The 18,793-nt window shown below is 30.8% G+C and overlaps 1 protein-coding gene across 4 annotated transcripts in view; it reads left to right on the forward strand.

Moving 5' to 3' along the window:
* Positions 1-18,793, forward strand: part of LOC107164470 (uncharacterized) — a 273,824-nt gene that overhangs the window by 214,029 nt on the left and 41,002 nt on the right. For all 4 annotated transcript variants that reach the window (XM_015512307.2, XM_015512310.2, XM_015512308.2 and 1 more), the window contains one exon: positions 4,348-4,438. In XM_015512307.2, the coding sequence (XP_015367793.2) occupies positions 4,348-4,438 (91 nt within the window). The remainder of the gene's footprint in view (positions 1-4,347; positions 4,439-18,793) is intronic.

An 18,793-nucleotide genomic window follows, 5' to 3' on the forward strand; every position in this document is an offset into this window, starting at 1 on the left:
TATGTTTAAAAAACATTTATGAAAAAAAAAAGTTTTATATTCGCGTTTGATCGCGTTAGATTTAGTTTTTTTTCCCGGGGCCATGGGCTGTAATAATTTTCGAATGCATAATAATTATTTACTCGATCCGGCAATATATACTTTCTCGTATAATAGGTAGATATAGATACTTTTGTACTTTGGCATGGTCCAAGTACACCTCTACCCATCACAAATTCGATTATAATAACCGATAATTAACGCCGTCGTTTTTGACTCCATTATTATACCATAATAATAATAATAATAATAATATAATAATTATTACCGTACGGTTATAATCACGGTACGGTGGCAGTGACGTCGTCGGTGGCTTCAACGATTGTGATGATGATGATAATAATAGAAATCTTAAATCGCCGAAAAAGGGTGTCCTTAAATATTGTATATTATTATTACTTACTGCGAATGTATTTTTTTTCTTTTTATGGCGCGCGCGTAATAATCATCGGCAGACCGCCGCCGGAGCGTCTGTGGTTTTCTATATACACGCGAAAAGAGGTCTTTCGAATCGTGTCCGTCCATGATAAAGTGTAGGTAAATAATAGCGCACAAGCGGGCGGAGATTTTAGTTACAAGTGATAATTCTCGAGACGATTTCGTGTATTATTGTTTGTAAAATTAAAAATTTAATCCTCACACAATTTTATTATACCGTTTACCTATTTGAATGATGTCTTGCAATGATACGTTTTAACAATAAAATAAATTGAGAGATTTTAGAAAAATTTTCATTCGAATTGATACCGTACGAACCTTTTTATTGTTATTGCATTCTATTTGATAGTCGCAAATGATGTGTTTTTCATTTATTCTACTTGTAGAATTATAGATAGGTAAGTATATAATATTCATGATTAATACCTGTAGGTATTGTAATATATGGTGGTTTACGATTTCCATAATGTTTTTAAGAAGCAGACAAGACTTATTTATATTTTTTTTAAATCACAAAGAAAGGAAATTTAAAATGCCTTGACTTTTTAAAATTTATTTTCAATTTTAAATACTTTGCTATGTTTAAGGAGGTATTAAATATAGTTGATATTTACAACTTTTAAAGCGCTAGAAATACGAAATCCCATCTCTATTCTCAGTTGCGATAAGTAACAACACTGTTTAGTAACTAATTTAGTGATCCATTTAGTAATTGGCTATTTTACATAAAACTTCAAAAATTTGAGTGCGGCACTTTAAATCGATACCTATAGGTATACATATTTTATAACATGCATTTTTAGTATTACGCCGAACCATTCATCTATAAAATTGTCATTGTTATGTCGATGTCGCTATTATTTGCTATAATATTCCATTCGAATAATTATTTGACGTAGAAATTATGGTTTCGATGGAAGGTAGCGTATCATACATTTATAAACTAGAAATGAGTAATGAGTATTATTTTATCTCGCTATCTACCTGAACCTTTTTGTGTTCAACAAATCTATTAGATTTTAAGACATATAATATTGATTAATTGTATCAAAACTAAACGGTGACGATAAGAGGTGTTAAAAAATTCGAATAATATTATAATATAATACCAATACTGATACTATCATATATAGTGTGGAATGGTATCCATAGGTCTATAATCTAGATGCACTTAAATATATTGACTTTAGATATTTAAGTGCAGGTATACAGTGGTATATATATAGGTATACTACCGTAGTACATCCGTGACACGTCAGATTTTTTGCATTGCGAAATTAAAAACATATGGCATGTCCTAAAAAAAAAAATATATATATTAAACAATTCGCCCGGCGGGTCCGTTAATGATTTATACTTATATGCACAATACTGCGATGTGTGTGTGTGCGTGTGTGTAGCCTGCATGAATGACAGTAAATATAATTATATGCGATAATAAGCGGTGTTGCGACGAGGGGATTTGCAAAAACATGACTCACAGATTTTAATGAGCCGTTTGCCAAGGCGGCGACGGCGCCCTCGTCAAAGCCTGTATATCGAATTATCGCGACGAAAATATTTTATTATTATATTATTATACTTAATAATTGAATATTTTCGATTAGCTGCATATATGTATATATCTCTAAAAGGGTTATGCGCGATTTATAATAATATTCGATGTTGCGCAAATGATGATGCGCTTTTGACGTTTACGTTAAACTTTTATAATACATGTAATATGTATAGGTACAAACGTGAAACGGTTTTTCGATATTACATTATTGTTATAAAAATTTGTATAATATGATAATATCATGAGGTCTCACCGATACGCAGCAGACCTTTCGTACGACATAATATCCGCCAATTGTCGTTTGCGCATCACCATTGTTAATTTTAACCTATTTTGTAAGACAATAATTACGCATAGTTCGATTTTCGGGTAGGTTAGGATCATTAGGATCATTATCACATCAACATTATTTAACAATAGAAATGAAAAAAGGTGAACACCCAAAGCGCATGTTTTTTTCTAACTTTGGTCATCTCTATATAATATTCACATATAATATTAAATTTCCGAATATCGCATAGATATAATAATAATAATAATAATAATAATAATACAAAGTATAAATGTAATGTTATAGGATTCAATTTTTGATGAATTTTGTCAAAATTTGAACTCAAAATAATTATGTAGGTATGTGTATTATATTTATTTTTAAGTTTTAAAAGTTTTGATTTTTTCAAGGGGGTCGACCGCCAGTTGCGTATACAGTATTTCCCCAATTCATTTCCAAATTTGTTAGTATAATTTGTACAAGTGACAGTCGTCACGACCACTATTAAATATTTACCTATTATATTATTTTATTCAAATGATTTGAATCAAACCACCGCCATAATTATTTCTGAATACACTATACTGGCGTCCAACGTTTTATTAACTAAAATATATTTTATTAACAATTTATATCACGTGAGTAGGTGACACGTATATTTAGATTAAAGTTACATATAACTTATAGTAATTATCGATAAACTATGGACAAAAGACTTAGTAACATTTATCAGTTATAAATTATAACACTAGATTTAGATTTTAAAAAAGATTGAACATTTTTTTTCAATGGTTATTGAATATAATTAAATATAAATTTCCTATTATACGGTTCAAGGGGGGGGGGGGGGTGTCCAGACACCCAATACACCCCCCTTGGTTGCGCCACTGCCTAAATCATTCATTCTCTATATAATATTAATTATCACACATCATGTAATACCATTTCTTATACTCTTTTATTGTACAGAATATTGATGGACGATAATTTGGTGCAGGTAAACAGACGATGCGCGAATGATATATACGGCCATAATATCCACGTGTACAATAATAATATAAACTTACCTTCTCGAAGCAGCCGATAAATATTTATATCGCATATTTTGAACGAGTCGAAGTCGCCTCTTTTGCGGGGGACTTGTATACTTCAACAAATCGAATATTTTTTTATTATTATTATTAAATAATATCGCCGTGCGTACCTACTACGAGGGTGCGAAAAATGAAACAGGTCTTTTTTTCCGACTTCTTATATTTTCTCGTCCACCCCTCCTGAATTATAAGAGTCGGCATCTATCGTATATTGTAATATAATATAACCATTATGCTGCACACTATGCTGCACATTTTTACGTTTCCCTCGAAAAAGAGAGAAACGATCATCGCGTACCCACGTCCGACGGCGGCTGTATACCTCGCATATAGATATAAATTTAATATTATATATTATATATTATGCGTATACGCGATACCGCCACCCCGGTACCGTTTTAATAAATAACGCTGGTATATTATACATACATGTGCGTTTAACCCAACGATTTTATATGTTATTATGTATTCCCATAGTCATCCCGTACTTTTATTTATTATTATTTTTTCTTTTTTTACTTTACTATAGCACCGTCACCACTGTATATAATAATATAACTCTACGGGTTCGTTTTTTTTTTTATGCGTTTTCAATTTCTTCTCAATTTTCTCCTCCAACGATTTCGTCGAGGTTGTAAACAATATATATACTCTCGATATAACCCGCGCCGAGGTCTGTGTGAAAAACACTTCCATTGGGTATTTTCCATTTTGTGCAGTCCGCTGTGCCGTGTATATAATATATTATACAGTCTGTATATATTTTATATGTTTATACGATATATAGACCGAAAAAATTATAAACTTCTCTGCAGACGACGTGACTGCGCGTGTATTGTCTTATCGACTTTGTTGTATATACATTTATTTTCACATATATTATATATGTTTACTAGTATACTATATTATAATAAATTTCATAATATTATTGTTTTATATTTTTACAGAATGGAAGAAACCGTACGGTCATTGCTTCAATACAAATCCAAGTTTGAGCAATTGAAACAAGACCGACATTCTGTGGCAAACTCCTACGAAGTAAGTCAACGTTTTTTTTCACATGAAAACCATGACGAAATAAATAGGTATGATCACAACAAACTGAATTTTGTTCAGTCTGCGCAGAACAGAGTGGGAGCCTACCGCGTCTTTTGATTGGCTTATACTTTATGGCGCCTAAAGCGTTGTCTATACCACTTAAATGCATGGATGATAATTGATTTTCGTCTTTTGTCATTTGATTACCAAGGATCCGTGATTAATTTGTAAGAATTTGAATTTTGTAATAATTTTATTGTTATTTATTTTGTCATGATATAAATAATACATATTAGAATATATTTGATAACCATCAATCACTATCAGTGGTATACCAGCAGAACAGCAACAAATGAAAAGAGGTGAAAGTCCCCCACCAATTTCTGTGGTGAAGTGAGGAGCAGGGAAGCGTATCAAAAATCTGTGATCATACCTATTTGTTTTGTCATGATGAAAACAATCACATACGCGTTTTAGACGTATGAAACACATCAAATGTATCAATTAATAAGGTGGTAATGATACCACCAGATGATGGTTGTATTATAATGTTATATTTTCGAAGAATCGTAATTGATATCGGTAATATTTTATCCAAATAATTATTTTTTAATTGTTACGTGTACTATAGCTATTGATTACCCCTTCCTATATCCTTCCCCACCGGCTATATATTTTGATACTTTAGACATAGGTTAGGTTATTCTACATAGATTTATCTAACCAACTTACCGAATTACTATGTATTATATGTAATTAATAATATTAACGTTACGTTCAGTTGTAATAACTTATAAGGAGTCGTAAATTATAATATAAATGGCCTATAATATTAAGTACATATTTTGACCCTCACGAATTTTTTTTTCTACGGTTTCGTAGCAAAAATTAAAATCGTTCGTTGTAGATACCGAAAATATTATAAAATACACGTGCGTTTCTAAAAGTGATTTATTATTATGTTTTAGCTTTAAATACGAAACGAAATATGACGCGTTTTTTCGTTTTTATTATTTTATCATAATATGTTATTCGGCCATACATTTATATATTTGTGGTTACCTGGAGGTACCTACCTGTACCGTGAATTTATGGCATATTTTTCCCTTTATATTTTATGTTTGCATGTGTGTGTGTGTGTGTGTGTGTGTGTGTGTGTATGGAAACGGCAGTCGGCTAGTTTTCTCGACATTATTTACTCCTCGTGTATATAGGCACACGCCATCATGATATATAGGTATGGACCACGAGGTATATGTACATAATACGTGGTAGCTCAATTGTAGACCATATATCGCACTATTATAACTGCAGGACCAGCGTTAGCTCGGATAAAAGAATTTGGCCAGTTTTATACATTTTATATTTTTATTTTTTTTGCGCACGTTTATTATTGGTGGCCGCACAAACACACATATAGTATTATATTAAAGACCATACATGAGCTGTTTTCGAGGGTTACATATACAGTATGGCTGGAAACGGGTAAAGAGAAATAAGTCAACAACTTCGTTGTAACACAATAGTATAACATTATAGAATAAGAAAATATAACGAGATAATAGTGTATAATAATATGTGTATTGTATATTATATAGTGAGGGGTCCGGCGGCGGAGGTCGATTATAAAATATATAACGAGGTTCTTTATAATATCATTTTTTTACTATTTGTTTTCCATTTTCGCCGCAACGACTGGACGGTCGCGAAATTGAATTCCTAGCATGATTCCGTCGTTATTTTTTAATCGACTGCCTCGGGAACGCTCTCCGCTTTATCTCACATATATAATAATAATAATGATAAGTTGTAATATACACACTATATACACTGCCACGTTCGCCCCCGCCGCTATATATGTATATATGCAATGCGCGCGTGTCCGCCCTGTGTGTCTGTGTAGCCGTGTAGCGACACCGCACAAAGAAATCATATACACCGAAATTAGGGTGGGCTGCCCTTCGAACGTGACCCTTTTTAAAACCGAATTTGGTTTTCGCGTTTAGCATCGGGGGTTTATTGTTTTCTATTTTCTATCTTTTTTTTTTTTTTTTTTGTTCGCCCCTCTCCCTCCCCCGACCGCACCGATACTTTCGCCTGTCTGATGTCGCCGCTGCAGTCGCCAGTCGTCCCTATCCGCCGCAGCTCTATATAATCCTCGCCGAGACTCTTATTCTCTCTATAACACTGCACCGCTGCAATCTAATACATGTATATATATATAATATATATGCACTCTCGCGTATGTTGTTGTCGAGTTTGTCAAAAAACCTTAGCGCGGAAAAGGGGTTTCGGGTCTCGGGCATACGCACAAATATCGATTGTACGGATATAAATGACGTCACCCCCCACGGTTGTCGCGGTCGTAGTCGTGTATGCCGGTGACGCGTGTGTGTACTCGGGGAATACGAAATTAATTGCGGAGACACGCCACGCACGACCAGGAAACACCGCGCCCGCTCGCCCTCCTTTTTACACTCTCTGTGTGTGTTTTCTGTAGTCTGTACAATGTGTATATATTATATTTTGACTCGTGGAGACACGGCCCCCGGTGCAGAGCCAACTACGACGATTCTTCGATATAAAATGCATTCACTTATCAGCTATATATAATATAATATGTATAACTGCCGAGTCGTTTACTTATCGAATGTGCCACAAACCCAACCCCAGAGACATTTTATAATATACTATGTTTAAATTATACGTCCGACGGTAATGTACAAGTGGTATACGTGGTATACGTTAGGTTAGATGCTTCCATAGAGTATATGCACGCTCCTCGTGAGTATAATATGTATATAAGTAAATTATATTATATCGCAATATAAGACAATTAAAGATTATCGTGTTTTTTTTACATTTATCCTTTATAATAATATGTCTTATTATTATATTTCAAAAATTTGCCATCATTTATTATTTTGGCCGGTTTTAAAGGAATCGTGTATAAGGTTCACTATTGTTTTTCATCTCTGTTCGTTAATTCAATACCAGAACAATTTTCTCTTAGCATCTACTCGTATTGTTTTAACCGGCTGAACCATGTGAATGATATGTCGCGATTGTTTTTCTTGTCGCGTTTCGTCGACGTCGTTCGTATTTGTTTTTCCGCTCACCGTCTCGCTTATATAAATAATAATTAAACCTATTTTATGTATTCGAAAAGATGAATATTCGGAACGTCCGCCAATCACGTCCAATTTAATTATTTAACATTGCGTTTACTTAGTCTGTATAGTGTATACAATCACACGCGCACGCACGTCTATGGGTACAGGTACAACGTGTAGTAATAACGTTAAAAAAATAAATATTGTTCGAAATCGGAACGTTGACTGAGTGCGAATGACCAATTATGTATACCAATGACTGATTTACACGTACCTATAACAATGTATTGTGTATTGTACATGTAAACGCGATATTCTCAAGTGTTATAATATATTCGATGTCCGCTGCAACGAGACACACATCACACACACACGAAGTAAAAACAATAATAATAATGACACCAGCTAATATATGCTGTACAGAGCGTTTCAAAAACGACGCCCCGATTTTGAATGATCGTAACTCAGTGTTAAAAAATGGCACAGAAAAAGAAAATATATTTCATTAATTATGACGTTCCTTTTAATGTTCAATTCTAACCTAACCTAACCTAACCACCTGCACTCTCGTAACATGGACAATATCAGTATTCGAACTCCTTCATACATTGGTCTCTACAGTGGCGTAGCCAGGAGGAGAGTTGAGGGGCTGCAGCCCCCCCCCCCTCAGATTTTTAAATCACCTGCATTACCAACAACGCTGGATATAGGTCATGCTGCAGGTGACTAGGACTAGCATCTCAATTTCTGAACCCCGAGATCATCAATGGGACTCCTTTCTGTGAGACCATATCTGAAAGATTCAGACATTGTACCACAGATCCCTGCTATGCTGGTAAATCGATGCATTCTTTTTTGAACCGCCCTGTATTATACAATGATATAAACAAACATATCATTCTTTCGACTACAATAATAGTCAGAACGTGACGATAATTAATTTCCGTTTCGACGAATTGAACACACATATTATTATGCCGTATATGTAATATAAATATATATTATATAATAATATTATTATGACTGTCTTCGATTATGACTAAAAATTAAAAAATAATCGTTTTTTATAAATCACAATAAATGTACGTCAATAAACAATAAATATTAGGTTCGTTGTGTCGACATCGTTTGAAAATAATTAAACTATGTCATCCAATTCTATTGAAAGCAACTATGACGTGTTAGACTTGATTTGAAAACAAATTGAATTTGTTTGTTGAAATCAAAAATTCCATGGGACAACATATATTATCGATCTATACATCCAGTTTGCATTATATTTATACGAAATACATTACAATAACATTATACATTTTTTTTTTTTTTGCAAATTGTTAATATTATAAATTCTGTCTTTTGATACAATATTGGAATGGGTAACTTGAACGATATCTAAAATTGAGATTACGTTATTTGCCTTAGCACTCGCGCGTTAGTATAAAATGTTATCGCTTTTAACGACCATCGACCGTATAGGTTACCACGGGGAAACTTGACTTACCAACAATATATATTGTGTGTGTGTCACCCGATCGTGGTTATAGGTCGTCATTGATAAAGTCAGTAACCTGTAATAATATACATGTTTAGGTGTATATATACATATATACGTATACCGTCTTATATATTATGTATTTGAGCTTCGACGTCATTCGACCGCAATTGACCATTAGAGTCTGGCCCGAGGGACCGTTTAAGCGTCTAGTGCTTGATTTCTACACGCCCGGGGGTCGGTTAGTGGCAGCATGGCGAGGAGGGGGTGGGTTGGTATTTTTGGATGGGGTTGCGGGTGTACCCTTCCCGGGTAGTTTCGACTGTGCGTTATACAGATAAGCGAATTTTTACGGATATATCTCGTGACTCTTACATAGGCCACAATCACGCGTATCTCCGGCCACTACAAGCCGTAAAAACCACTTACAATTTACGACGAGTCTGGATAGTATTATAATGATAATACTAATAATAGTAATAATAATAATGCTGTGTGTTTGTGTGCGCGCACGCGGCCCTGATGATGATATACGTAGAGAGACGAGGCGGAAAAATTCGGACTTTGAAAAGGGTCGTCCACAAATCGCCATTGGTAATTATTAAGTCACTACCTACTCTATACACTCTACGACTTTTTCGAGTATAGTATAAATTATGTGTTTTCGCCACAAAGTGTATGGAAAATATAAAGGTACCTATATAACACCATACTTTCGTTGTTTAAACCGTATCGTAACGGTTACTCTAATATCAGCTGTATATAACCACGAGTACGGTGTAATAATTATTACCATGGTAAATGACTGCGTGATCTCAATAATGTGTGATCAACAAGAATCTGACTGACTGACGACTGTGACCACAAAAATATGTTATTATATTATGTGCTATGTTTCAAAAAGTCTGATACGGTGTGGTGGCTTGTGGGATAAGCATATATCATACCATAACATTATTTTAGTGTTCGGATTACGAGAATCCGACGGTGACCAAATAAATTCGTGTTATTGTGATACGTCTATAATATGATTATAAGGTCTTATATTAGTATAGTCGAATATGGTTAGCAGTGGCGTATATAGAAATAATTTTTGCGAAGGGCTATGATATATATTATATATATATATATATAGCAACAACAAAATTATCTAGCACAGTGGTTCTCAATTTTTTTAGTACTACAACCTAAATTTTCCCGAGAAATCTTTCGCGACCCATATGGTTTCACTTTTCAAAAAGTAGTAAAAAACAAAATTTATATCATATAAATATGTTAAAATTTTGTATTAAGTATTTGGTATTTTATAGGTTTTATAGGTAATTATATAGTATATTTTTACTAATGAACTTTTAATAATGAGGTGTAATAATTCAAAAAAATGTTCGCGACCAAGCAAAAATTGATTTGAGAAACGCTTATCTATCACCTATAGCCGCCTATTATATATTTAACAGTGACGAATGTAATTTCGAGGGGGGGGGCTGCAGCCAACTAGGCCACCTTATATACGCCACTGATGCTTAGTAAACTTTGTACAATAAATAATTTTACGTAAAAATAAATAATTATATTTGGCTTAAAATAATGTTTTATATATATAATATATGTGTGTGTATTCGATTTGCAACTAAATTTTCAACAAGTCATGGACCAATAAACTAACGTTCAATTATTAATAGTACTTATATTATTGGTATACATATTTTGTGTATTATGAAAAACTTATGTATTTTACCCTTTTTTCTAGATTAAAATAAAAATATTTTTTTTCCAAATATCAACCACAATATATACCGTAATAATTTCAAACTACATGCAACTTTTTTCTGCTAACACATTTTTTTATAAGAATATACGACGGCTTATTATGCACACATTTGAAAAACAACGTCGACAACCTCAAGGCAAATAATAGCTGCTGCAGTTATTGTTATCGCGCGTATTACATCATATAGGTACTTTCGTGATATTTCTAAAACATTTACAAATATCGACAATCTATTAGTTTATTATATTTTATTTTTAGATATTTTTGTTTCCGATATAATATTGTATTCAACTGGATGTTTTTTTTCCTCCAGGGACACTTGTTTTTTACATTTCATCTGATTTTCGTGCGACGTAAAAGCGTATCCGATCGTCCGATAACAAACCGGAACATTATTTTCCGTTTAAATGTATACTTCACACGACAATTATAATAAATATCACGAGTCTAATTTATACGCATTCGTAAGCGCGTAGGCAGTGTCAGTGGTGTAGGCTGCAGCGTTTATTCTGTCCGACGAATAACGATAATAATCATTGTGTACTACAGATAATATATCTCGTATTACGTCTGTGTGTGTGTGTGTGTGAAAGAGTAATATTGTTGAAATTTGATTAAAACGAGGGTCGCCTCTCGCGTTTAATTATCGTGATCTAATTTTCGCGTAGACGTGCGTCGTATAAAAAGTGCTCTTTTTCAAAATATATATTAATTTTTTCCCCATTCATACGCATCACACGCGTGCAGGCCTTCGGGTCCGTTTATGAAATATAATAATAATATAATACTATATAATATTGTGCGTACACCGCGTGCGACCAGTATAGTACCTAATATATAGTGTAAAGACGCAAACGCGTTTGACTTACATAATAATGTTATATTTGGGGTAGGTAGCTATATAGATTTGCGTATAACATTATTAAATTGTACCTCGATGATTGCGTAAAAACTTAATAGCATAATAATTACCACGATTATACGTATTGGTGTACTTACGTCATTCATCACGCAAAACGGAAACATCAATACGGTGCCTATTGTGATGGCCGAACGAATTAAAAGGCGCAAAATTTTTGATTACCGAAAATTGAGCTTTTAGCTGGTTTAATATTTTTTGAAATTATATTTTTCTTTAAGTCGTAATGATCAAATCAAATAAATTTTCATCAACATTTCAGAGTAAGTATTATTTAATAAGTGCTAAATGTTTACCAAAAAACCAAGTGATGTACTACGTATTGCATCCATAAGAATAAGCGCATAAAATTAAATGCCATTTTCGCTCTTCTGTGAAATATAGAAAAACATTACTTATATATAGTGCCTTTTAATGGAACGCCCGCGTGATATTGTCTTTTTGCAGTGTACGATATTTTTTTTTTTATTTAGTCCGTGAACACATTATGTATAAGTATAATATACTATATTCACACCACCATTTTGATTATACGGAGTGGTTTTCGTTTTCGTATCTTTTGCGAGCTCGTATTCTGCTGAAGATCGCATGAAAAGAATATTTTTAGTTGCCAGCCAACGTTTGTGGATTATTTTTATCTTAGATTTTTCTAATGATATTTTTAAGGAAATTATACACGCATCATAAATAGTGGATAAAACAAGATTATCGATTAACATATGATTATTAATTATTGTTAATTATACAAGTATAGCCGTATTAAATTTTAATGAACTTCCAATAAGGCAATAAACATTTTTTTAACATGTATTATACATCAATACCGAATACAATATTATTTATTAACAAATAATTATTTCTTACTATTTTTGTCTGTAATATATAGTAAACCTCCATATAAAGGATCGTTTGATACCATCTGATATTCCCGCTATATGAGGACAAAAATATATAGATTAGGTATAGACTAAAGGTTGTCTGGGACTATTATTATTTTCCATTGTATGGATATATTTCCTTCATATCGAGAGTCCTTATATACTGTCCCTATACTGTCTATTAATATTTTAGATTAAAATGTTTGAGTTATGTTTATTGTTATAGGTACGCCTAACGTTTCTTTTATCACAGCCATGAGTCGAGACAGTTGCATTACCAAGTATTATAACATCAGTACCAATTTTTTTCCAAAATCATGGAAATCATGCTAAATATATGAATTTCATAATATTTAAATCCGACTAAATGTTTACAGATAATGGAAACAATTTTATGATAATATTATAAAAAATCCTTATCCATTTATGAAGTTATAATATATTTTATTAATTTTGGTTTTTAAGAAATGTCCAAATAGACGGATTATTGCGCGTGAAACTTGTATTTTTAAAATTTTTTTTTTTAACAAAAATATCAACCGCCTTTAAGCACATACTTGTGGTGTTGATAGAGAGTTATATAACAAATATGAACAAATTAATTATAAAATAAGAAGAAACAAACAAAAATTGAAAAATCAATGCATACAGTTATAAGTCTTGTAACTAATATTAAATTATGAAATTTAAATATAGGTACTTCCTAATTATTTATTCAAGTATTGAAGATAACCAAATTTAATTTTTTTTTCATTCCTGTAGTTATACGATTCCCTTCTGAGATATATATTTCCCAATTTATATTTACTGGCATTGAGTTGTAGTTTTTTGGACCTAGATAGTCTATGAATTTTTGACCAAACGCTTTTCTTGAATATTCCATTCTAATATCAAATGCTCTATTTTCTCTTTTAACTATTACCTTTTCATATCCAGATAGGATTCAAAGTCATTAATTACAATACTTATTTTCTTATATACAGACTCAAATAGTCAAATAGTAGTACACAATATATTTACACATGTGCATACTTATAGTGCATACTGCATATAAATAATAAGAATATTATTATGATGCGGCGGTAACAGTCAAAAAAATAAAAATACGAAAATACGAAAATAATAACAACATGAAAAGAGTTACAAAAAAAAATTACACGTTCTACTAGAGATTCCCCTGGGTGGCGCACGTGTTCGAAACTTTCCGGAGAGTACCCTTTTAACGATATTAATATACGCGAAACGCACGCCTCGGTTTTCGGTTTTATGTATGTATATATAATAGTATAATACCTATAATATATTATTATATAAAGCATCATTGCGCTCATCGTTCGGGTTATAGCCGCATACACGGTAACACGGTATATGGTATATGATGTGAAAAATAATCCCGTCGCGTTTTTATCGATCACCGTCCTATTTACGTGCGTCGTGCAGATATTAAATATTGTTAATCATAATCGACTGCTCGGACGGTCTATATAATATACATCATGTTGTTATTATTAAATTATCATCATCGACCATCATATACGATCTACGCCCTATTATAGTATACATATATGAATACGTAAACGTTGTGCTCTGGTAATTTAATATAAGTAACAACATAATATAATATAAACGACGACTGTTATAACTTATGATAATATCCGCGTCTCATAAACCGCGGAAAATCGCCTCATAAAAATATGCGCCAATGGCCGTTCGATTTTTTTTGTTCGAAAATTTCTTACGAATTCGAGACGATCATCGTTATTGCATTAGAAGTACATTTAATGGAAGATCTCATTTACATTATGTTTACGATCTAATTTATCTATATAGGTATGCGAATTAAACGAGGACATTGCAGTATGATTATAATATGAACTATGCACAATTTTTATTATTAGGCATGTCGTAAGAAATAATGCAAAGTTATGTGTACTTATGTATAATATAATGTATTGATCGAGAAATGTATTTTCAATTTTCATAAAATATTGAGAAAAATATATCAAAGTAAATCTAAATTTATACGGCGATAAATAATAATATAGGTGCTTCATATCACACCTATCCGATATCTGTTTCATCTGCCTGTACAGTGTATGTATGTTATTTAATATAATATCTAACTAAATAAAGAATATATGCTAAGTTCGAATTTTAATGTTTTGGATTTTTTTTTATATTTTTTTATCGACACCGATCACATTTAAAGCATTTTCAATTTTCTTTTTTATTATTTTTTATCCGAACAAGTCTACATCACACAACGCGTGGATATATTTTAAAATGTATACCTACCATATTTTACTATAATATATTTAGTATTTATATAGTAGACTTATTGTCTGTTTTTATTCAGTTTTTTTATGTCACTAGGCCATAAAAAATGTATGATATATTATCTTTGAAATGTTTAGATTTTTAAACCATTGTCCATTCATCTATATATAATATAGGTATATTCAGTTTGAATGAAATATAAAATAATGGTTCGGAATAAAATAAGAATAAATAAAAACAAATTAACATTGTAAAATACATTTTGTGTAATCTATTGTCAAAATGGAGTACTATTATAGTATTATTATATTATAATATATAGTCTTTAAGTATTTATAATAGTAAGTATAACTACTCTTAACTATATTTAGAGTATATGCAGGTTAGTAACTGTAGAGGACTCTGTTATTTTATAAATACTTTAATGAATTTAAAAATTAAAATTGACATCGATACATTTTTCGTCAATAGATTTAGGAGTATTATTATGCAGCGTATAATTAATATATTACAAATTACAATAAATAATAATATTTAGTCTTTACAGAAACTATGCAAGAGATGCAGTTCCTCGTGGCCACCCTATACAGCATTAACACTATAGTAGCTTGCAGTAATATATAGTGTATAATATATTATTGTGTGATACGTTCTATTGGAGCCGTAGATATGGTGGCGGGGGGGGGGGGGGGGGGGGGGTTAAAACCTCCATTACAAAATAGAAAATATTTCGCAAATGTATTTACATATATTTAAAATTACTAACGTAATATTTTAGAGTATCTTTTTACAATATGCAATTATTATGTAACCCTACCCCCATATTGAATTCCTGTCTACGTCACTGCGTTCTATATTATATAATATACTGCTATAATAATAATTATCGTGTCTCGTCATAATATATACAATTCAATCACTGCGTATACATCACAACACTATTTGCGCACCTGGTCCGTACATCTTCCGCGCGTAAATGAAATAATAATAATAATATATATACATACATACATTGTGTAATACTGTCATATATTATAGTATACAATCATATACAGGGTGATCTATTTGACGTAAGCTACTTATTATTTCGAAAAGTTTTAACTTTTTTTTAGATTCTAAACGAAGTGATGAATGTATTGATTTTACAATGATGTGTGTTTTTTTTTTTTTTTGTGTACAGCATAACTAGTCGAAATAATGCTTCGATTTCAAACTTTCTGGGGTGGTTTCCGATGTAAAATTGAAGATCCTTGGTGCATTATAAAGGTCAAAAGTAAACATTTTCCAACAGTTTTCAAAAAAATCGATATTTTTATATGGTTGTAATTCAAAAACTAATCACTGTAAATACTTGAAATTTACACCAAATGTTAATGTTAGTGATATCTATATACAGTTTAATTTTCAAAAATTGTCGACTTTTTTTGAGTTATTTATAGACCACTGAAATATTCGATTTTTTTTTGAAGTGTCAGTAAAAAAATGTTGGATGACCAAAAAAACTTGAAAATTTAATGCACGGTTCCTTATGAGTTGTTCTTATTGTAGCTAAAACAAATTAAAAATTGTAAGTCACAATTTTTTTCAATAAGCGTTTATAGTTCAAAATTTTACTTTTCTGTCGAAAACGCGAAAATTTGCAAGTAATTTTGAAGTTGAAAAATCATAAAAATTTTTGCGTTTATAACTAAGGATTGAAAATACAACACTAAGTTTTCCATAAGTTTTTCTTCAAGTAGCTATAGAGAAAACTCGAAGCATCATTATAGGAAAAATTTTAAGTGCGTTTGAATTTTAAATTTTTACGAAATAGCGTAACGATAACGATTTATCCTCAAACGATTTTAAATATTTGTTATTATTCAAAAAGTATAAGTCGAAGATACTTGAAAATTGTATCAGTTATTTAGGTTAGCGTTTTCTTTACATGATTTAATTTTCAAAATATTTTGACTTTTTTTGAGATATTTATAGACGACTGCAATTTTCAATTTGTCTGAAAATTTTTTTTTGAAGTGTCGATAAAAATTTTTTGGCCCTATCAAAATACTTGAAAATTTAATACAAAGTTCCTCATATAAGTTATTCTTATAGTGATTAAAAAATTATAAGAATACATAGGCACAATTTTTTTATTAGTATTTGAAGTTCAAATATTGACTAAATACGTAAAAATTACGACAATTTTTAAATTATCTTCGATCGAAATTCATAAAAGTTTTTCTTTTTAATTCTAAGATTTGAGAATTTAATACAAAGCTCATAATATATTTTTACAATAGCAGTTGAAAAATAAAATAAATGTATATCCACAATTTTTTTTTTACATGTATTCAAATTTTAATTTTGACAACATACGTAAAAATCACAAAAATTCGTAAATTTTTTTATCCTATAGAAATTCATAAAAAATTTTCCTTTTATACCTAAGATTTGAAAGTTTAATACAAGGCTCCTACAATATTTTTACAATAGCATTTGAAAAATAAAAGAAATATATATAGTCACACATTTTTTTTATAAGCATTTACAGTTCAAATTTTGACTAAATACATAAAAATTACGGTAATGTTCAAATCATTTTAGATCGAAATTCATAAAAGTTTTTCTTTTTAATTATAAGATTTGAGAATTTAATACAAGGCTCATAATATAGTTTTGCAATAGCAGTCCAAAAATAAAAGAAATATATAGCCACATTTTTTTATTACATGCATTCAAATTTTAATTTTGACAACATTATACGTAAAAATCATGAAAATTCGCAAATTATTATAAGCTAGAAATTCATAAAAAATTTTCTTTTTGAATCTAAGATTTGAAAATTTAATACAAGATTCCTTACAAATTTGTCAATCTTTATCACAAAAAACATGTCCACCGGAAATTCAAATTAAATTTTTATTAGCATTTGAATTTCAAATATTGACGAAAATTCGTCAAAACCATGAATATTTGCAAATTATTTTGTAGTTCAAAATTCATATTATTGTTTGTATTTATATCTAAGGTTACAAAATTTAACACCAAGTTTTCCATAAGTTTTGCTTCAAATAGCTATAGAGAAAATTTGAAGTGTCATTATAGGAAAAATGTTTTGAGCGTTTGAGTTTTAAATTTTTACGAAATCTCGTATTGTCTAATAACGATTTATCCTCAAACCAGGTATTCGTATATCTATGATAATATAAGGTATTATGAATTATGATAACTACATGATAACTACACTAATTGATTAACCATGCCTTATGCAAAATGCGACTTAATTGAAAAATAAAATATTTATTTCAAAATAGAATATATGACAATATTAAAATATAATATATCCTAGACTGACAAATCATCTCCGTTCAGAATCGTTTATCGTATACAATGATACCTATCATTGCATTCAAATTTAATCCCATCTATTACAGTAACCTACTGTACAGCAGAGCGACATACACGACTTACTCGCTTTTTTTTTTTGGAAATGTTGAAATTCATTGAAATCTATAAATAATTACATAATTAATATTCCTAAAATGTTCACGTTTTTCGTTATATGATATAAATATGAATCAACTTTGGAGTTTTAAATGGTAACACCTATATATTCAATAGCAAAAAATATTGTAAAACTTTTTTTTTCTTAAGAACTTCTGCGTTTGAATTTTTCATTTCGATTCAATAGATTTTGAGATATAGCCAATTCAAAATACGATATAGGAGAAGCTTTTTGTGTTTGTTTACACTTGTCCTTATTAATTTTTGGTCGATCATACAAATCAATAATCTTTAAACCAGAGTAATCAGGACGGCTTATTACATTACACTCATAGATATTAGATAGGCAACAAAGACATGGATAGGATGATATAACGTCTTATCGTCTTATCTTATTATTTATTATTAGTATGAAAATA

This window comes from Diuraphis noxia, unplaced genomic scaffold, assembly GCF_037042655.1.
Source record: "Diuraphis noxia isolate RWA-SAM2 unplaced genomic scaffold, SU_Dnox_SAM2 contig0004, whole genome shotgun sequence".
In the NCBI taxonomy this organism is placed as follows: domain Eukaryota; kingdom Metazoa; phylum Arthropoda; class Insecta; order Hemiptera; family Aphididae; genus Diuraphis; species Diuraphis noxia.